At 38.0% G+C, this 22,948-nt stretch overlaps 3 protein-coding genes and 1 long non-coding RNA gene across 4 annotated transcripts in view; 3 read left to right on the top strand and 1 right to left on the bottom strand.

Moving 5' to 3' along the window:
- Positions 1 to 22,948, top strand: part of LOC134665460 (uncharacterized) — a 131,645-nt gene that overhangs the window by 49,515 nt on the left and 59,182 nt on the right. The gene's annotated exons all lie outside the window — the stretch shown is intronic.
- LOC134665437 (uncharacterized oxidoreductase TM_0325-like) lies at positions 7,452 to 8,229 on the top strand. Its single transcript, XM_063522411.1, has one exon. It carries the CDS (start codon positions 7,464 to 7,466, stop codon positions 8,220 to 8,222), a length of 759 nt encoding a protein of 252 aa, XP_063378481.1. The 5' UTR covers positions 7,452 to 7,463; the 3' UTR covers positions 8,223 to 8,229.
- Positions 14,260 to 15,025, top strand: LOC134665629 (3-oxoacyl-[acyl-carrier-protein] reductase FabG-like). Its single transcript, XM_063522587.1, has one exon. It carries the CDS (start codon positions 14,267 to 14,269, stop codon positions 15,020 to 15,022), a length of 756 nt encoding a protein of 251 aa, XP_063378657.1. The 5' UTR covers positions 14,260 to 14,266; the 3' UTR covers positions 15,023 to 15,025.
- LOC134665630 (3-oxoacyl-[acyl-carrier-protein] reductase FabG-like) lies at positions 19,575 to 20,350 on the bottom strand. The gene has a single exon (XM_063522588.1). It carries the CDS (start codon positions 20,338 to 20,340, stop codon positions 19,582 to 19,584), a length of 759 nt encoding a protein of 252 aa, XP_063378658.1. The 5' UTR covers positions 20,341 to 20,350; the 3' UTR covers positions 19,575 to 19,581.

Consider the following 22,948-nt stretch of genomic DNA (forward strand, 5'->3'; position numbering starts at 1 on the left):
CATCCAAAAGACGTATGTTCACCAACACTCCATTTTCAATGTTATTTCTTTCGCATACGATCTTAATCTTTCGCCACGAACAAAAGATAAGCACTCCCGTGTAAATAAAAGAGACACGGCGATATTTATAGCTAGAAATATAGTAAGACAAGAGTGCCCGGCATACATCAGTTTTGGTATCAAAAATATAAGGTATTTTCATAGTCGACATCTAGCATCGAGTAGCGGAAATATCAGTACCGCTACTCGATACTAGATGTCTCTCGAGTGGCGACCCACGAAAATTGTATTGAATAACAATTTACAACTAATATTAGAAGCAGAAGGAGTTGAAAATAGAGTTCCGGTTAATCCGTTTATAATATTAGCTGAAAATTGTTGAGCATTAGACTTTTCGGTCGCCGCTACATCTATTGTCAAGTAGCAGTACTGATAATTCCGCTACTCGATGCTAGATGTCGACTAAGAAAATACTAAAGCTACTGTTACACATGCTGATTACTAGCACGAAAGCATGCCACTATTGAGCAATTGCTACTTAGTAGTATGTGTGTCGAAACATTGCTAATAATGAGCATGCTCATTTTGAGTTTGCTCAAAAATCAACGGTCGTGCGATTTTTGGTCATGCTACCTGCAGCGCGGGTGGAGGGGGGCGTGCTTTTAGCGCGTGTGAACAGGTTTGCTTATTGAGCATGCTTAGTATCTTGTTTCTTTATAGCGCTTTCAAATTGAGAGAGTAAAAAGTCAAATTGATGCGGTAGCATCCGCGAATAATCTTTATATCTCGCAGCATCTTCTACTCGCATTTCTGTTAAGCAATTGAGTACTTGCTCCAAAGTCCTGTCTTCTAGATATCCAATCACGGACCCAAATCTTTCTCTTTCTTTTCTTTTTTTGTCGAGCTGATATAAGTTTCTGGATGCATTGCATCGCCAGCAAAAGGATGATCTTATTCAGCTCCATACGGATAGCTTTTTCACTGTCCATGGCTTTATTTGACCTGATAGAGAGCGAGAGAGCACGCTATAAAATGGCATGTGTATTGGAGTGTTATACATTATCCCTTTCGGCTATTTAGGGTTGTCAAAAGTCAAAAGGTAATCAAGAGTGAACAGGCACCTCTGGGCGAGCTCGCTCCATCGTAGACCACGTCTACGCCTCACGTAGTCTGTGGCCATGAGTAAGCCCATTCATAATTTTAAAAAAAGGTAGTTATTTTATCTGTGGTCGTGCCCTAATAATTACTCGGAGTCGGAGCAATGCTGAGCCGAATGAAGCCGTAAAAGCACCAACGCTCTAGTTTCCTGCCCCTGGCGCAGCTTGAAATGGACTCACTTATAGGTCACTTATCCTTCACAGTGAACCTCGTAATAGGTAGTCGGTAAAAGTCCCCCCCTGCGTACAATCGTCTATTCTTAATCTTAAAAAATAAAAACTGTGCCTGTAATTGTGTCAGTCCATACAAAAGTTTGCACAATTGTGCAGAAGGGTAAGCTCTCAATGGCCTCTCCAGTTATTAAATGCTCTAAGACAAACACGTATATGCATACTGAATACTTTCTCAATTACGCGTCAGCCCCCCTGTCACGCGCGCGACATCACTCGTCGTTTGTCACTTGTCGCGTCATCTTGTCATCCATTTGTTCTCATCACTTGACATCGTTCCGTGAGGCTTACTTAACTTCGAGATTACTTTTCACAGACAACGCACTGCGTATATGGAAATATACGAAGACACTGTTCGATTACATGGTACCGTACCTATGGCGCAGATTATAATATACTAGCTTTTGCCCGCGACTTCGTCTGCGTAGAGTAATTTGGGCAGCTTATTATTTTATCCAATCTGCTTTTTATCGATTCCCCATACAAACTTCCACCCCCCTTTTCACCCCCTTTAAAGGGTGATTTATGTGATAAAAACTACCCTATGTCCTTCCTCGGGACTCAAACTATCTTAATTTCAACTGAATCGGTCAGCGGTTTAAGCGTGAAGAGGAAACAGACAGACACACACACTTTCGCATTTACAATATGATAGTATGGATAATAGTTCTTACGAACAGATACTTATCTCTTAAAAAGGAAAACGCAATTACCGTTTTGATACCATCACAGAGTTAGAACACTCAAACGCAATCCTTTCTCGCAAACATGTAAAATATCAAAAGAATGAGTCCTGTTCTTGTATACAATTATGATATAAGTTACGTTTGACCGTTACGAAGTTACGATTGACCGTTCCCAGCTACTTTCACTCAAATATAACCTTAAATCTAACGTCAGTTGTAAAAGAAACGTCATCCATAATCCCTATGACAAACTTCTTGGGTCCCGAAAACTTTTTCACTAATCTTAAGCCCACAAATCATGCGGCTTGACGGACACTCGCTTTGAATAAATGGCCTGGTTTGCCGGCTTTTGTTTCAGTTTCCGGATAGTGGCCATGATTTGGCGAGTCTGCGGGACAGGTTTTTGAAGTTCAGGAGCGATTCGGATTTAAGAGCCCTTCAACGTGCACACTAGCGCCACTACTAAATAATCGTGAGTATTTAAATTTAACGACAGGTATTTAAAAATGGGGGCCGCTACGGACTGTATTGTGTATTTAAGTACCTTTTGAATACATCAAAGTAGTTTTTATGTGGCTGGATTCGTCGATCTAGGAACTCAAAACAAAAACGGCCGTTTTTACTTTGGACGCATATAAATATATTTCGTGAAATTTAAATAATCACGATAATTTAGTAGTGGCGCTAGTGTGCACGTTGAAGGGCTCTTAAGTAACTTCAAGATCATATCAAAATAAGATCAAAATCGTAATAAATTGTTTAATCTGAATTGGGCTATAGGGCGTTGGTTTTAGAAAGGAAATCAACGAAGTACCAACGCGTTGTGGTCTTTAATTTTTATTAAAACAAAGTTCCCGCCCGCCGTCGCGTCTGTCTGTATGTGTGTATGTTCGCGATAAACTAAAAAAGTATTGAACGGATTTTCGTGCGGTTTTCACCTATCAATAGAGTTATTCTACAGGTAGGTTAAGGTGTATAATTTGTTAAGGTTTTGTGTAACCCTTGTGAAGCTGGGTCGGGTCACTAGAATTTTAATATTGCCGAGTCTCGCGAGAATATCAAGGTTAAAATCGATATTTATTCAAACAGTAGATAATACGAAAAAATTGATTATTTTGAAGAAACGTGAAAAATGGCTTGACTTCGTTTTGTGAGTGTTAACCTGTTAACTGTCCCGGACAAATGAGTCCCGTAGTGTCCAGGACTCAACACGAGTTCCTAGTAAAAAGGTTCTTACTTGACAGACAATAAAGTGATCTTTTCAGGGTTCCGTTTTTGCCGACAGAGTTACGAAACCCTGGAAAGAGAGTAAATATTAGCTTGTAATCAAAATCTGTTGACGGATTGCAATAATACATTAATAACATAGTTTAACGCTAGTCAAGCGCTTCGCAAAATCAATCGACTATTGAATATTTATCAATTATTCCCATAAATTGTACTCATTACTGTAGTTTGATCTAGAGACAAGTGATTAATAAAGACAGGAAATGTCCTTGCCGTTTTTTAATTTGCACAGACCACCTCAACCAATGTTCGTTTTTTTTAGCATTAGAAAGAACTTGAAAGAAGATAAGCGATCTTGACATGTCTTTTAATTTAAAAACGCTTTTTAATAATCAGTTACTATTACTTATGAAAGCTGAAGAATATAAATGATCGTATTAGATTCATAATTGTTACATATTTGCCGTAACTTATTTTTAAAATGTGTTTTTAATTAAAAAACACATGAAGATTGTTTACCTTATTTCTATTAGGTATTTAATGCTAAAAAAACGAACTTGTTACGTCCGTCTATTATAGACCTCGCACACACGTACGGCCAGATTCGAAGAATGCTCATAAGATGCCACACCGATATGACCGATATGATACCGATCTATGGGCCCGATTCGGATTTTGAAATAGACATCTATTAGATATATTTTAGATATCACCAAGATACGTTAACGATATGTTTAAGATCTAACCTGTCAAATTTGACATTTGCGCGATTCTGGAGATACTCTTGAACGATTTCCACAGGATATGACTTAGAGATCCAATTCACGATAATAGATATCTTACTCTATCTAACGTAAAGGTGACATTGGTTGCCCGAATTGCGCTGCAAAAGAGAACTAGATGACATCTAAACTATAACGTATCTAGAATGGATCTAGAGTACGTGTCGTCTCTTGTGAATATCTTGAAGTTCGAATACGGCAGTATCAGTGTTAAAAGTGACATTTCTTCAACCGAAGACGTCATTTTTGACACTGACCGATCAATGTCATGTCGCTGTGACATCTTATGGCTCCTGTAGGTACACGATGGGCCAGCGCCGGCCAGTGCAAGGGATGCAGCCATGCGGTAGAATGAGATAGCAATATCACTCGCTCCTTCTAACGCATAAATGCGTCCCTTGGAGTGGCCGGCGGTGGCCCATCGTGTAGAGGAGCCATTAGGGTTCCGCACCAAAAAGGTTAAAAAGAGTTATCCTTAATCCCACCAAAAACATAAATGTAAAAAAGGAGAGCCAAGTTCAATACAAAAAACCGGCCAAGTGCGAGTCGGACTCGCGCACGAAGGGTTTCGTACCATTACGCAAAAACGGCAAAAAAAAAACCTTGTATCCCATACTTGTTGTATAGTGAGTAGCGTTGAAAATGTCGAAAAAAATCAAATGATTTTTTCGAGAATTTATTAAATTTTCGTTTTATTCCGTTTATTTCGGATTTCTAAAGAAAAAAACCAACCGACTGATAAGCGTAATGACACAATTGTGACAACTGAACTGAACTGACCCTGACACCGATCCGATGTCAAATGTCACCAGTATTAAGAAAAATAACCGAACCTGTTTAAATCTCTATTTTCGTTTTATTCGGAAAAATTGAAGCGGTAAATATCATGTTTTTTTTCCGTAAAAATCCGAAAAAAACGAGCCCTTTGGAAAGAAACGGGATTTTTTCCGGAAATTTTCTATGCTAATGTTGAGGTGTGTTGTAGTAAATATGTAAGTAACCTATTGTTTTATTAGTGTGGTTTAACTTAAGTAGTTTAAGAAACATGTGAACAACACATCATACCTACCCATGATCCGAATTAGTCTGCAAAGATATTTTGCGCTTTTCTTTTATTTTAATAATAATGAAAACAATTCATGTTTTAATTATGTAACTAACAATTGTTTTAAATTAATATAATAGAATCAATAAAGCCCCAAATATAAGAAATAGGTAGATATAATTTAGTAGACTAAGTTTCATCCCAAATCTTCGCTTTAATTCTGTATACAACCGAAGAATATAACATTTTAACAATTTATTCAACAATAGAACGCTGTCTGTGGAACAACCAAAATCGGGTTCACGGATGTAAAAAAGTGGCCATGTTTATTCTCCACAAATGAAAGGTTATCGTAGTATTATCTTCTCTGCACTTATTATGCTATCTCCGAAATAAAAACGTGAGATAAGAATTCACTATAAGTAACGAAGCATGATAAGAAGTTTGCAGTGAGAATCTGTCAAGCGGTATATGCCTCATTACGCAATGACGTTCAAAGGCAAAGTAGCTATCGTGACTGGAGCTGCCTCTGGAATAGGAGCTGCTACAGTCAAAGCTCTAGCCAGAGAAAGCGCGAAGGTGGTCCTGGTCGATATCGACGAAGAAAAACTAAAAGAAGTCGCAAAGCAGTGCGAACAACACGGCAATAAACCTCTCATCATCAGAGCAGATATCACTAAAGACGAAGATGTCAAGACCATCGTGAAAAAAACCATCGAGTACTTCGGTCAGTTGGACATTCTCGTCAATAATGCAGGAACTGCCAAGGAATCATGCATTTTTAAAGAAAATTTTATGGAACGTTTCGACCTCGTCATGAACACGAATCTGCGCTCCATTGTCCATTTGACGCACCTTGCTGTCCCTTACCTGATTAAGAGTAAGGGAAACATCGTGAATACTTCGAGTGTCTCCGATCGTCTCACTATAGGAGGAATATACACGGGTTATTCGACTTCAAAAGCTGGTGTTAGTCACTTCACACGCTGCGTGGCTTTAGACCTGGCTCCGCATGGTGTCAGAGTGAATGCTGTGGTCCCTGGAGTCACCAAGACGAATATTTTGCAAAATGCAGGGATGACTAACACAAACGAACTATTCGAGAGATGGAAAGATGCTACTGCTTTGAAGAAGCTTGTGGAGCCTGAAGAGATCGCAGACTTAATTTTGTTCCTGGCCAGTGATAAGGCGAGGAGCGTTACTGGATCGACTTATGTTTGTGATAATGGGCACATGTTGACTTAAATAATAGTCAGTGTGTCAAATCAGTCAAATTATTATTGAAATAATTAAAAAAATCTAGTATATGTTTCGTATTTGTATGGTGTATTCATTTGGGAAGGTAGCACTTCACCGAACCGGCGTTACCGGCGTTTTGCTTGTAGATTCAGTGGTACTTTCCGTATAAACTTTAATCTAAATCATTAAAAAAAACAATAAATAAATAAATATTATATTATATTATAGGACATGTTTACACAAATTGACTAAGCCCCACGGTAAGCTCAAGAGGGCTTGTGTTGTGGGTACTCAGACAACAATATACATATATAATATAATATATAAATACTTAAATACATAGAAAACAACCATGACTCAGGACAAATATCTGTATCATCATACAAATAAATGCCCTTACCAGGATTCGAACCCGGGACCATCGGCTTCATAGGCAGTGTCACTACCCACTAGGCCAGATCGGTTGCAAATAAACCGCCTAAGACCGCCTGTTGTTACCTGGGTCTATTTTCCTTTAAAAAACCTTTGTAGTTTTACATTTGTTTGTAAAACGTATATTATTGGTGTAATAAATAGTCCGTAGACGAACTAAAGTCACCGACATAGCCCACCGGATTAGCAAGCTGAAGTGGCAATGGGCAGGCCACATTGCACGCAAAGAAGATGACCGATGGGGTCGAAAAGTGCTCGAGTGGAGACCACGGACTAGCAAGCCTCCACCCACAAGATGGACAGACGACCTTCCAACCGGCACGTATGGAGGTCCAAGGGGGAGGCCTATGTTCAGCAGTGGACGTCTTATGGCTGAGATGATGATGATGATGAATAAATAATTTACTTACTTAAAACAGACCAAACATTTGCAAACGTAAAATAAAGCTATCAGTTAATAGCGGCTCTAAAATATATATCTTATCATAATTTACAGATAAGACTAGTTATAAATAGGATTTCATTACAATGTTAAAAATAAAAGCACAATGCATTTCACCGGAATCGTGACTATCGTAATAAAATAAAATGCGATAAGACGTTAGTATAAATTGAGTGTCGTGACAAGAAATTTACAGTAAGCATCAGATCCTCTAATAACGCAATGAGTTTCACTGGTAAAGTGGCAATCGTGACTGGCGCTGCCTCCGGGATAGGAGCTGCCACAGCCAAAGCACTTGCCAGAGAAGGTGCCAAGGTAGTCCTGGTCGATAAAAACGAAGAAAAACTAAAAGAAGTCGCAAAGCAGTGCGAAAAACATGGCAATAAACCTCTCATCATCAGAGCAGATATCACGAAAGACGAAGATGTTAAAACGATAGTGAAAGAAACTATCCACCAGTTTTATCAGTTAGACATACTGGTCAATAATGCTGGGATTAGTAATCATATATCCATAGTAGACGAAAATCTTATGGAAAGCTACGATCTCACTATGGACACGAATCTCCGTTCAATGGTCCATTTGACGCACCTTGCTGCTCCTTACCTAATCATGACTAAGGGTAACGTCGTTAATATTTCAAGCATCACCGCTTATAGCTGCGGGCATACGAAACGTCTGTGTTATGCGATTTCGAAAGCTGGAGTAAGTCACTTTACGCGCTGCGTGGCTTTAGACCTCGCTCAGCACGGAGTAAGAGTGAATGCCGTAAATCCTGGAGGTACCAAGACTAATATATTGCAAAATGCAGGGACGCCAAATTCAGACGAAATATATGAGTTCTGGAAAGAGCGCTCTGCGTTAAAAAGGATGGTGGAGGCTGAAGAGGTCGCAGATCTAATTCTGTTCCTGGCCAGTGATAAAGCTAGGAGTATTACTGGATCGGCGTATGTTATTGATAATGGTGCACTCTTAAGGTAAATCATTGAGCGAAGGCAGTTAGGTATTCTCCAAAGACGGGTGAACAAGATCACCTGTTCTTCATCAGATGCTGCTACGATTACAATAAAATGCAAGATTATTATAATAACGGCGAATTGATATCAATTAAAAAAATATAATGAAATTGGCAATGTTAACGTAAATTTGTTAAAATTAAATAATGAAATTGCTACCCTTATACTAGTTTTTTTTTTTCAAATAATAAATATAGATTTAAGAAAGAAAGTGGTACGTTTCTTAAGTTTCTTTCGTTCTACGGGACTTTTACCTTCAACAGAAAATTTCGTTCAAAATGATTTTAGCTTATGGAAAGGAATTTTTCTTTATAAAAAAGATCCTTTTACATTGATATTTGAATAAAATATACGTCAATAAATTCTAGGTACAAGTTTATAAGTTTCTCTCTCTCACGCGCGATTTTCATTTCATTTCCCATGCACCAATCACGTGAGCGATCTTCAAGGTCGTATAAAAATAAGATCAAAACCGTAATAAGTTTTTTTAAATATTTAAATCTAAATCTTTCTTACTTAACGATGTGCCTTTCTCGAAATTTCCCGGGAACAGAAAATCTTTCGGAAATCTTCTCGGACTCGAAAATGTTCTTTGAGAGTTTTACCCTCTCATCGCAAAAGCAATGAATTCTTTTGTTTAATCGCTTAGTGTAGAAGATAGGACAAATACCAAGGAAGCTTAAAAGCATATACTTAGCACCATTCATTGTAATATAAAAAATAATACAAATTGATAAAAAAAAACCAGGAGTAAAAATTGCCTAATAAACAAGTTATTTGAGGCAAAAGGTATAAACTTAAGAAAAGTAAATATGTTATTCCATTTAAAAAAAACACCTCTAGGGTGTGCGCTGCCGCCGCTGGCTTGATGTGCGATAAATGATCGGCGTGAAATCGGCGTGACCTTGAGTGTTGTTAATTAGCTATTCTAAGTTGGTTTTTGGATTACAATATAGATTTTTTGTATTATTTATGTTACAGTTGTCAAATATACATCAATCATTAATTAAATGAACCTAATAGCCAGTTGCAAAAACTATTAGACACACCGATTAAAGTAACTGAGTAACCCTAAGTATTCACCGTCAACTGTTAACGAACAAAAGAAGACTGCTGCTAGTGCTGCTTATACCTTGGACAGCTAGGAGAACAAACTTCTCCATTCTGAAAGAGCTCTATATCGCCACTCATCTATTCCAAACATGCCATGGGTGAGCCCTTAGCTTCTTCGGATATATTATCCAACGCATGATGTGGAGAAACACATTAATTTAAGTCGAATGAATGGCAAACGTGCTCGAGTTGGAGCATGTGTGAGATGATCGAACGCTATGAAGAGGTCGACTTGAAGCAGTCTGCACCGTGCAGTCCATACGGCTTATGACTGCACGAAATGGAGACAAATTACATGTGGTCGCGAGCCTCAGCAATGATAAAACGAGAAAGAAGATACATCTCAGTGAGCCTGGTGCTTGTACGATAAGAAAACCACTAAAAAGAAGCCATAGCAGCGTACTATGTCTAGCAAATGCCAAGGATATATGAAGTTCTGTTTTGAAAAAGTAAAAAGTAGGTACGTCATTAGGGTTCCGTACCCAAAGGGTAAAACCGGACCCTATTACTAAGACTTCGTTGTCCGTCCGTCCGTCCGTCTGTCACCAGGCTGTATCTCACGAACCGTGATAGCTAGAGAGTTGAAATTTTCACAGATGATGTATTTCTGTTGCCGCTATAACAACAAATACTAAAAACAGAATAAAATAAATATTTAAATGGGGCTCCCATACAACAAACGTGATTTTTGACCAAAGTTAAGCAACGTCGGGAGACGTCAGTACTTGGATGGGTGACCGTTTTTTTTTTGCATTATGGTACGGAACCCTTCGTGCGCGAGTCCGACTCGCACTTGCCCGGTTTTTTTTTAATAGGATAAGCCATGGAAAGCTTGAGAAAACGGAGAGTTACAGATTGGATCGAAGGTCATTGGGAGCAGGAAACATCTTAACAAAAGCCAGTTACTAGGGAAATCAAGTTGTTATATCTATCCTATATTCATTTACAAACCCTATTCTACTCACAGCATATTCAAACTATACGTAGTTCATTGACCAGCAACCTGCATTGATCAAATTTTCAAGAAAAACAACAAATTAATGTTTTTTCTTAAGAAACTTGAAAGTCAAGGTCACGCCAATTTCACGCCGAAAACACGCCGCGGCCGATCATTTTTTAATCGGCGCACACGTCTAGTACTAACCCACTATGTAAGTAAGTAACGTAATAAGTTATTATAGTATTAAAATCGTGGAGAATAAAACTTGGTTCTCGGAAATTTCAGGAAAATTGTACAGGAAATAAATTGTTATTTATAACAGTACGATTGTTGGTAAAGTCCGTCTAATCTAACTTTACACCGATTTGAATAGAAAAAAGTGTGTGAACAAATGTTTATGAAAAAATTTGAAATTGAGTTACCTTGGTCCGACTAATGTCGATCACTATCGCCTGTCAGTTTAAGGTCTCCAATTAAATACAGGTTTAACGAAATACACGAAATCGAGTGGTCGAAATTCAAAAATCGGCCCCCAGTCAGACGTGTCTCACTCCGCGATTTCGCCGCTTTGCTACAGGTAGCTAAAAGTACATCCGTTCGGCCCCAATTTTGGGGTTTGCCATAAGCCGCGCGTGGCGCTGTCGCCACCTAGCGGCCATATCTGTGCTGATCGCAACAGACGCGTTTTGTTAGAGAGTGAGTCTTTTGTACTTATTGTTAGTTCTATTATTTATTCTGTGCCCCAGTTTCTATCATTTACTTATCTTTGGTCTGAATTGCCAAATTTCGTGTATTGTTACGTCAATAATTGCATTGCAATCAAGTCTATTGAATGATCATTCGGCGTAAGTAATTTGATAAGATGAACGCTTCAAAGTAAATGAAGCAAACAAATTGACATTCAATTTTCTGAGTATTTGTTCAAGAAGATATTGTAGATTTAATAATGACTTTTCTTGTAATACCTATATAAATTATATAGGTAGGTAATATATGTATTTTTCGTTTTGTCTGTTTTCTTAAATCATTATTATTATTATTCAGAGCCCACTGTGTCCCACTGCTGGGCAATGGCCTCCCCCCTCTTTCTCCACTCGTCTCTATTTAGTGCAATATCTGGCCAGCCTCTCAAGAAGGAGTCCAAGTTATCCCGCCATCGCCGACGAGGCCTGCCGGCTCCCCGGTTAGACTCGTGGGGCTCCCACTCTGTGGTTAACTTGGCCCACAAGTCATCCGGCATTCGGCAGACATGACCAGCCCAGTCCCATTTTAACTTAGCCGCTTTCCGAGCTACGTCCATTATTCGAATCAAATAATCACTTAGGGGTTTATTCTTAAATCATAAATAAATAATATACATATGTAATCATACAACAAACGTGGTTTATTTGCCGTTTTTCGCGTAATTGTACGGAACCCTCCGTGCGCGAGTCCTACTCGTACTTGGCCGGTTTTTATCAATCATTATCATTTTATCACGAAGTCGCGGGCAGTAGCTAGTTGGCTATAAATCCGCAGTACAGTCAGCTAAATTAACACATTGCTAAGCCACTAACCACATCATAAATCATGGGAGTACATTAATCGGCCATGTTTGTTTGTTCCAGTGTACCGTTAAGACGAAAGTGGAGGACCCGCCTGATATCGCCTTTTCATACAAACGTTGTCCTCATTTTCCTCTCTGAATATGAATATTATTGAATATATTTTGACACAATTTGATGTATATTTTATCATAAATTTTTTTTTATGAAATCTGTTTTCGGCTCCAATTTATACAATAATCAAAAAATCGAATAAAGTGAAACGTATGGGCATGGCCGCATTGCTATGGTTAATGTACCTATATAAAATTATGTAAAAATATTTTCCATAATGTCAATATCCAGAGGAAAATGGGGACTACGTTTGTATAGAAATGGGGCCCTTTTCTCTTAATCGTAACTTGACCAGTTTCAAAATTCACCTATTCCTCTTACGCATTTCTCAAGGAAATTCATCTATTTACCTGCATATTACTTATTGAGAAATAATGAATTTATATTTAATAAATTAATATAACAAATGTTCTGTGTTGTCGGCTAAGCCAATAGCTTGCGGTCAGATAAATAAATAACAAGAGTTTTTTTAGGTGTGGGTCTCATTCACGAAACGCGCCTTTAATTTGGTAGTTTTCGGGCTAGGCAAAATTTATATAAATATTTTTAATTGTGTTGTGGGGCGAGGCATGTTTGCGTAAATGTGAAAGCGTGGGTAGTTTCCAAAAATTACATTCGTAGAAATTATGACGGGCAAAGAATGGAGCGAAGCTTATTTCTCGTGACCTTTTCGTTCTACGCCTACATTAAAAATTAATTTGCGTTTGCGAATGAAGAATTTCAAAATTAAATTAGGGTATAAACTAAGTTTATTTGTGTAAAATTGTTCCATAATATTATTTATTTATTAGTTTTATTACCATACGCACCTTTCAGTTCGAAAACCTGTTACAATGGCACCTATATCACGGTATAGATTTGTTCCCGTCAAGTGGGTGTCGTTGAGAGAGATGTTTGTTATGTAGACGTTTTCACCTTAGCATCAAACACTACGCGCAAGGAAGTAGATGTACTGCTTGCCCTTAAAATGCTGTGATGCGGTATGAGGTATTTGCTCGGCTCGCGACCAGTATACAATTCCACGAGGTCTAGTTTTTCATACTCCAACATTAAGTAATTGTAGGCTTGCTGCAGTATTGGTGAGCGCAAGTTTGCGTTCTGTTGCCAGCAGTCGCTTATTGAATACCTTCGGGATGCATTTTAAATTCATTATACACGCGGTATAATCCGTTTCAATGCTTAATTTCATGAGTAACTACCGCGATAACCAAAGACAATAGGTACTAAATTAATAAAAGTTTATTCATTCCAATATGTAACCGATTGTTTTGATATAGCAAGGACGAGACGAATGTGAAATAAAAACACGAAAAGCAAAGCAACCGTAATAATATTTTTATGTTTTCTAATAAAACACAGAAGAACGGAAAATGCTTTCAAAGTATTGCCATACGAAATACGTCAATATCAATATTATGAGCAGATGTGACCAGCATTTCATTTAAGAATAAACTTGTATATGTGTTTTGTACTTAGCATAGTCCAAGAAAAGATTGTCTTAGCTTTTTACGTATAACTATTACCAGTGCATCTCACCATACAGCATACCAGCATAATCAGCATCATCAGCATCATCAGCATCATCAGCATAGCGGCATCTCAGCATACCTAACTTAAAAAAATACTTTTCACGTATTTTCCATAATTCATTAAATATCTCATTATCATGTTTTTGGGTAGCAATGTGCAAATTGCAGAACAATTTCAAAATATAAGAAATTTCTGGAACCTTATATGAGCAAATTCACATGCAAGTTTCCACTTAGAAAGTTCCCGTTCAGATTAGGCATCTCAATGTTCTTAATTAAGAATTGTTGACGACTGTTTCATGTAAACATTTACGTCATTCATTGGCGTCTATTTCAAGTCATAGAAATCGAAAGTATCTATAAAAAGGTTTGGTAAAAAACGTGCAGAAAAAAATTGCGAGAAATTTCATTGCTATCTTCGGAAGCATAGCTTCAATAACTGATATCAAACATCTGAAAAACTTTTAATGGTTGTTAGCAAAGTCTCACAACATTTTTTAAATAAAATGTATAGATACAGATTAGACCTCAACATGCTAATATTACTAATGTCCAATAGATGACACCCTGCTGTCACCTCTATTAATGACAGTGACCTTATTTTAAAGATGATATGTACTTGAACGACAAAGAACACTCGGACGTCTACCTTAATAGACAACAATAGATATTTCTTATCGTAATAAAACATTGCGATAAGACGTTATTATAAATTGAGTGTCGTGACAAGAAATTTACAGTAAGCATCAGAAAATCCTCTAATAACGCAATGAGTTTCACCGGGAAAGTTGCAATCGTGACTGGTGCTGCCTCCGGGATGGGAGCAGCAACAGCCAAAGCTCTGGCCAGAGAAGGCGCCAAGGTGGCCTTGGTGGATAAAGACGAAGAAAACTTAAAAAAAGTCGCAACGCAATGCGAACAGCATGGCAACAAACTTCTAATCATCAGAGCAGATATTACTAAAGAAGAAGAAGTTAAAGCCATATTAAAAGAAACCATCGACAGATTTGGCCAGTTAGACATACTGGTCAATAATGCTGGGATTGCTAATCGTATATCCATATTAGACGAAAGTTTTATGGAAAGCTACGATATCACTATGGACACGAATCTCCGTTCAATGGTCCATTTGACGCACCTTGCTGTGCCTTACCTGATCAAGACTAGGGGTAACATCGTCAGTACTTCAAGTAACGCCGCACTTCGCATTTTTGAAGATCTACTTGCGTATTCAATTTCAAAAGCAGGTGTAGATCATTTCACGCGCTGCGTAGCTTTGGATCTCGCTATTCATGGTGTTAGAGTAAATGCTGTAAATCCTGGACCCACCAAGACTAATCTAATGCAAAACGCGGCTTTATCAAACGATGATAAAGCTTGGGAGTATTGGAAAGATCGCACCGCGTTGAAAAAGGTAGCGGAACCTGAAGAGGTCGCAGATTTAATTCTGTTCCTAGCCAGTGATAAGGCTAGGAGTATTACTGGGTCTACGTATGTTTGTGACAACGGTGGCCTTTTAGTGTAAATTATTATTCTGGAAAACAGTGGATGCCAAACTGCGGCTGCTAATATTGTACTTAGCAATTTTAATTTTACCGAGAAAGCGAATTCCAAATATTCTATATTTTGAATTATTTAGGTACTCAACGCTCGTAAAAGTAGAATTATGATTTAATGTTAGTAAGGTCAGTGTTCATATAAAGGCGAATTCAAGGTATGTAGTAGTAGTAGTAGTAGTAAACACTTTATTGCACAAAACAAGTACATAACACAGAGAGAATACAGTAGATGTGTACAAAGGCGAACTTATCTTATTGTATGTACACCCAAGATCAGTGAACTGTAAATTGATAACGGGGTTTTATAATAAGAACAGTCTGGTGATGCCTGACCAGAATTACTGTTTACATTTGCATTGTTAGTGCTATCAGTGCGCAGACGCAGGTGACCGTATAGGTGTCGGCGGCCGATCGTAAGATCAGGCATATCGTGAAATTCCTAGGCATATCGTGAAACGTGAAAATCTTTGACTCGTTCCCTGAGTCGACGGAGCCCCGCTACGCGGGGCTCCTATTTCTGGGCAGTTTGCTCTTCGGGCATCTGAAGCAACCTAACGAACCTATCCTGCCTAAATATTGGTTTAATGTGACTATCGTCAAAACATTACACAGGAACATTACGATCTGCCTGATCTTACGATCGGCCGCCGACATAGGCACTAATAACATAATGTTCGTTGTTTCGCTTGTACAAACAGCAACACTCTTAACTGTCCATCGGTGGACCTTTTGTAATAAGGTTTACGATTCGTCAGTTAACACTTAACAGTGCCGGCTAAGGTACAAAATACATAATATGTATAATTTTTTACCTACTATGTATCTCTTTGTTGTGGAGTGGCATGTGGTTTACCTATGTGTTTGCCGATTAAAAAGATAAGCAAGATAAGTATTTCTAAGTTAGTAGGAAATGCATACACTTATACAGGGTGTATTTGACCTTGGGGCTTTAAATCCAGGGCTCGATTATACTCGCTAAACTGAGCTACTTTTATTATGGCACCATCTCCGAAATCCCGAAATTTCTTTTTCCTTTTTCATACATTTTGGCTGATCAGATGTCAACGTTTTCTATGGAAAAGCCAAAAATTTTTCCCCGATTTTAGGGTTGGTCCCGTAGTAAAAGTAGCTCAGTTTAGCGAGTAAAATCAAGCCCTGGATTTAAAGCCCCATGGTCAGACACACCATGTACAATGAATTATGAATGAGTATGAGTTTGAGTTGATGGTGTCGGAACGTCTATATAAAGGTGTCTTGGGGACTATGAAGCGGCCTTATTTTCTTACTAAGAGTTTGAGTCTGGCGGCGCAACCAACATTCTGAGTTACGTTATAGTTTTGATTTGTTCAGGTTTTTAGGTTTAATTTTAAGTTCTTACTTTTATCTTCTTTCCTTTTTGTTTGTTTGTATTTTGTGCTTTGATTAATAAACGATAGTGAATTATATCAATTAGCTTTATTATCGACAGCGTTTTAATTCCATTATACGTATTATTATTTGTCTTCAATTGGACGAAGTTTTTGTGATTTGTGTTATTTAAAGAAATGAATGAATGAAAATGAATGAAAACATTTATTTTCAGGCTACTATTGGCTCATAGATAAATACCTTAAAACTAGCATACATATTATTACAAAAAATATCTTAAAACTAAAAACACAATTATGGCTGCGATGCAGTTCGCAACCCCGCAGTGTCAGGGAGCCGGCCGCGGAACCGCCGGAACTTGACACCGTTCAGTCAAAACTCCTCTTTGGTGAAGGTCGCTAGATGTTCAGTCGGAACGCTCAGCACAAAAGATTAAAATTCACACTGTTTCGAGATTCCAACTTCACGACCCTCAAGATGAATCCGAACTTGACTCGTGCATACTTTACGATCTCCTAATGAAACAAATTCTTATTTTCCAATTATGTATATACTAATATTTCTTTTTTATATTAATCAAAAATACATTAATATATTTAAAAAAAATACAAAATTAAGACCTTAAAACCTAAAGGGACTAAAACTAAACTAATTAACACTACTACTAAATATAAAATACCTCCCCCAAATCCCCTGCTTCTGGCATAGACCCCAGAATGCTGGCGGCATTACCTCTCTGCACCGCCAGACTCAACCTACTCTACTAATAATTGTATCTCCTTTCTGGATTTCACGGGCCTATAAATCCCGGTCTTTTGATAGGCTTGCGTGGGGATACAGATCCAACACGTAGAGGCCCTTTGGAGAGCTTTAATGTCATGTAGAACGCCTGCTGGAACCCGTTCACAGGCGCAACAATAGACACCCATGAACCGGTCGCAGCAGGCATTGGGACTATTGTAGAAAAAGTGAACAGTGTTCCGGTCTATAGATTGAAGTTTGGGTGGACAATGAAACTGGTCTATTGCAAAGAGGCATGGACACCTGCCATAACAATGTTAACACCGTCATCGAGGCAGGTGGTGACTCGCCGCTGACTAGATGGGCCCCTGAAACTGCCGTCGTAAAGACGACCATTGTTATTATTATTGTGGTGTTGTGGGCCTTTGAGTGTCGCATCGACCAGCATTGATCTATTGTGACGAAATTGAATAATTGTTAATGTTGTCATCTTAATCTAGTACACTATTTTATACTTCATCGCTACGACTGTGGAAGTGATGAAGAATAAAGTAGGACATGGTCATACCCCCTTATTCATATAACTTTACGGCCCTGATTTAGTTAAATTATGTAATTATGTTTTATCCCTTACTTACATACTTAGTTAATATTGATACTGATTCATAGTTAATTCAGGCCAGTAACGCGTTTATGAATAACGCCAATAATATCTAATTAGAGATGCAACGGATAGTTGTTTGGCCCGATACCGGATACCGGATATTCGGCCTGACCATCAGCCGAATATCCGGTATCCGGCCGCCGGATATTCGGCCAGCGGAACTATACCTACATTTCGGTTTTTCAGGTGCGCATTCTGCACAGGTTTGACCTGTTACCTAGTGAACGTTCGCGCGGACTCATTTCTAGGCTCGAAATGAGTGCGCGTTGTTGTTTTAAAATAATAAACAAGTACGATTATGACATTTATGACCGTATCTGTTTCTTAAATCCAATTTGTTTACTCCGAAATCAAGCAATGTTACGATATCCGGCCGGATAGTAGGTCACTATCCGGTATCCGGCCGGATATTAAAACAATGGCCGGATACCGGATAGTAACCGGATATCCGGTGCATCTCTAATCTAAATGCGTTACGTTTACGTTTCAATTGAGAAGATATTACTACGAAGCATTGCAGTAAGGGCTCTTTCTTACTGAAGATCCCGTATTTTGCGGGTACGGTTTTCTACAGTATGCCGTTATAGTAGTATACGTGCTAATAGTAACACGAGTAATTCACACGAGCCCTCTATGTGCGGATTTTTCATACTATTAAAAAGGGATCCTGCAGAAAACCGTATCCGCAGAAAACGGGATGTTCAGCTCTAAATTATGTGCAACGAGAAACGGACGATGTGCCCATGAGAACGTTCTCGTTTCTGAGAATTCCTTTCCGAAGAAATTTCTGGAAAATTTCCGACTTTCTCGTGAACGTTCTCTTATTAGCATAAATAAGTTAAGTTTTTTTATTGGAATAACATATTTACTTTTTTTAAGTTTATACCTTTTGCCTCAAATAACTTGTCTAGGCAATTTTTACTCCTGGTTTTTTTTATCAATTATTAGTATTATTTTTTATATTACTATTAATAGTGCCAAGTATGCTTTTAAGCTTCCTTGGTATTTGTCCTATCTCCTACACTAAGCGATTAAACAAAAGAATTCATTGCTTTTGCGATGAGAGGGTAAAACTCTCAAAGAACATTTTCGAGTCCGAGAAGATTTCCGAAAGATTTTCTGTTCTCGGGAAATTTCGAGAAAGGCACATCGTTAAGTAAGATTTAGATTTAAATATTAAAAAAAACTCATTACCGTTTTGATCTTAACTTGATACGACCTTGAAGATCGCTCACGTGATTGGCGCATGGGAAATCGAGTGAAAATCGTGCGTGAGACGACCGTCAAAGTCGTATTAAAACCAACTCAAACCCAAAACAAATTGTTAAACTTATAAACTTGTACCTAGAATTTATTGTAGTATTTTTTATTCAAGTATCAATGTAAAAGGATCTTTTTTTATGAAAAAAAATTCTTTCCATACGCCAAAATCATTTTGTACGAAATTTTGTGTTGAAAGTAAAAGTCCCGCTGGGCGAAATAAACTTAAGAAACGTACCACTTTTTTTCTTAAATCTATATTTTTTTATTGAATAAGAAAAAAACTAGTATAAGGGTAGCAATTTCATCATGTATAAAATTTAACAATTTTACGTTATCATTGCCAATTTCATTATATTTTTTTAATTGATATCAATTCGCCGTTATTATAATGATCTTGCATTTTATTGTAGTCGTAGCAGCATCTGATGAATAACAGGTGATCTTGTTCACCCGTCTTTGGAGAATACCTAACTGCCTTGGCTCAATCATTTACATTAAGAGTGCACCATTATCAATAACATACGCCGATCCAGTAATACTCCTAGCTTTATCACTGGCCAGGAACAGAATTAGATCCGCGACCTCTTCAGCCTCCACCATCCTTTTTAACGCAGAGTGCTCTTTCCAGTACTCATATATTTCGTCTGAATTTGGCGTCCCTGCATTTTGCAATATATTAGTCTTGGTACCTCCAGGATTTACGGCATTTACTCTTACTCCGTGCTGAGCGAGGTCTAAAGCCACACAGCGCGTAAAGTGACTTACTCCAGCTTTCGAAATCGCATAGCACAGACGTTTCCTATGCCCGCAGCTAAAAGCGTTGATGCTTGAAATATTAACGACGTTACCCTTAGTCATGATTAGGTAAGGAGCAGCAAGGTGCGTCAAATGGACCATTGAACGGAGATTCGTGTCCATAGTGAGATCGTAGCTTTCCATAAGATTTTCGTCTAATATGGATATACGATTACCAATCCCAGCATTATTGACCAGTATGTCTAACTGATTAAACTGGTGGATAGTTTCTTTCACTGTCGTTTTAACATCTTCGTCTTTAGTGATATTTGCTATGATCATGAGAGGTTTATTGCCATGTTTTTCGCACTGCTTTGCGACTTCTTTTAGTTTTTCTTCGTTTTTATCGACCAGGACTACCTTGGCACCTTCTTTGGCAAGTGCTTTGACTGTGGCGGCTCCTATCCCGGAGGCAGCACCAGTCACGATTGCCACTTTGCCGGTGAAACTCATTGCGTTATTAGAGGATGCTTACTGTAAATTTCTTATCACGACACTCAATTTATAATAACGTCTAATCGCATTTTTTTTATTGCTATAGTCACGATTCCACGTGACCACGACTGCTCTACCAAGAGTAATTCGACGGAGAAGAAGAGTCACGATTCCGGTGAAATTCATTGTGCTTTTATTTTTAACATTGTAATGAAATCCTATTTATAACTAGTCTTATCTGTAAATTATGATAAGATATATATTTTAGAGCCGCTATTAACCGATAGCTTTGTTTTACGTTTGCAAATGTTTGGTCTGTTTAAATAAGTAAGTAAATTCTTTATTACACCAATAATTATGCATTTTACATACAAATGTAAAACTACAAAGATTTTTTAAAGGAAAATAGAACCAGGTAACAACAGGCGGTCTTAGGCGGCTTATTGTTTTTTTTTAATGATTTAGATTAAAGTTTATACGGAAAGTACCACTGAATCTATTTACAAGCAAAACCGGCGTTTTGCTTGTAGTTTCAGTGGTACCTTCCTAAATGAATACACCATACAAATACGAAAAATATACTAGTTTACCCAAAGGGTAAAACGGGACCCTATTACTAAGACTTCGCTGTCCGTCCGTCCGTCCGTCCGTCTGTCACCAGGCTGTATCTCACGAACCGTGATAGCTAGACAGTTGAAATTTTCACAGATGATGTATTTCTGTTGCCGCTCTAACAAAAAATAGTAAAAACAGAATAAAATAAAGATTTACATGGGGCTCCCATACAACAAACGTGATTTTTGACCAAAGTTAAGCAACGTCGGGAGTGGTCAGTACTTGGATGGGTGACCGTTTTTTTTTTGCTTTTTTTTGTTTTATTTTTTGCATTATGGTACGGAACCCTTCGTGCGCGAGTCCGACTCGCACTTGCCCGGTTTTTTTTATGTATTTCAATAATAATTTGACTGATTTGACACATTGACTATTATTTAAGTCAACGTGTGCCTATTATCACAAACATAAGTCGATCCAGTAACGCTCCTCGCCTTATCACTGGCCAGGAACAAAATTAAGTCTGCGATCTCTTCAGGCTCCACAAGCTTCTTCAAAGCAGTTGCGTCTTTCAATTCCTCGAATAGTTCAACTGTGTTAGTCATCCCTGCATTTTGCAAAATATTCGTTTTGGTGACTCCAGGGACCACAGCATTCACTCTGACACCATGCGGAGCCAGGTCCAAAGCCACGCAGCGTGTGAAGTGACTAACACAAGCTTTTGAAGTCGAATAACCCGTGTAGTGTCCTCCTATAGTGAGACGATCGGTGACACTCGAAGTATTTACGATGTTTCCCTTACTCTTATTATTTTATTTATTTATTTATTTATTAACATAAAAATATACATCTTATACAATTACAGTGTCCCACAAAACAGTTTACACGGTTTGACTGTGGGATCGTGCAGTCTCTACTCTCTTATATTAGAAAAAAAAGTTAACATCTATCATTAGTAATAGCGGAAGCAGTTATAAAGTTGACCCAAAAATTTTTTATTAAGCTATGAGCTTCATCACATATGTTCCTTGAGTAATTCTAAGCATTTCAAGCCTGGGAGGCAATAAGAAATGTGTGTCTACTCGGATTTGTAATGGATTCAAACTTTCAACCCCTTTTTAACCCTGTTAGGGGATGAATTTTACAAAACGCTGAAATTACTTTTCCTGTCTTTTAATAATATCCCCAAATACAAAGATTGAAGTCCCGCGTTCGAAAATTTTTTTGATATCCATACAAACTTTCAACTCCTTTTTCACCACCTTAGGGGATGAATTTTCAAAAACGCTGAAATTAGTTTTCTTGTATTTTAATAATATATCGTTTTACGAAGTTTCAAATTCCTAGCTTAAAATAAAACTTGAACCCCATACAAACTTTCATCCCCTTTTTAACCCCCTTAGGGGTTGAATTTCTCAAAATCGCTTCTTATCTCTTGTACACTTTATAAATGTAATCTAGTGTGCAAATTTCAACTTTCTATCTTTTGTAGTTTCGGCTCCGCGTAGCAAAAATCTCCAACCAAATTTTTCACCTTTTTACGTTTTTCTTGTAAAATTACTATGAAATTGAAAAAACAAATATCAGCAATGAATTCTACGTCTTTGGTTTATACGAAAATGATACCAAACTTGCCCTAGTACCCACCAGGATCAGAGAGTAGATTTTTTTTAAAGATGACGGATGGCGGCCGTCTTTGTACCCCACCCTCCCCCCCACTTCACGCTAGAAATGCTTAGAATTACTCAAATATCAGATGTGATGAAGCTCATAGCTTAATAAAAATTTTTTGGGTCATGTATGGCAGCGTTACATAACTGACTCCAGTATAATAATGTCATCAATTGCTACACGCGATTTACGAGGTAACTACGCAGCTTTTTACCAAATATTACTTTATTGGCTTCCTGTCTGATGTCAGAGGTCAGGTAAGGGACAGCAAGGTGCGTCAAATGGACCATGAAGCGTAGATTCGTGTTCATGACGAGGTCGAAACGTTCCATAAAATTTTCTTTAAAAATGCATGCTTCCTTGGCAGTTCCTGCATTATTGACGAGAATGTCCAACTGACCAA

This window comes from Cydia fagiglandana, chromosome 6 (assembly GCF_963556715.1).
Source record: "Cydia fagiglandana chromosome 6, ilCydFagi1.1, whole genome shotgun sequence".
In the NCBI taxonomy this organism is placed as follows: domain Eukaryota; kingdom Metazoa; phylum Arthropoda; class Insecta; order Lepidoptera; family Tortricidae; genus Cydia; species Cydia fagiglandana.

Bases quoted from the DNA above. Each gene is read 5' to 3' on its own strand.
- LOC134665437 (XM_063522411.1), top strand. From the start codon at position 7,464: ATGAGTTTCACTGGTAAAGTGGCAATCGTGACTGGCGCTGCCTCCGGG.
- LOC134665629 (XM_063522587.1), top strand. From the start codon at position 14,267: ATGAGTTTCACCGGGAAAGTTGCAATCGTGACTGGTGCTGCCTCCGGG.
- LOC134665630 (XM_063522588.1), bottom strand. From the start codon at position 20,340: ATGAGTTTCACCGGCAAAGTGGCAATCGTGACTGGTGCTGCCTCCGGG.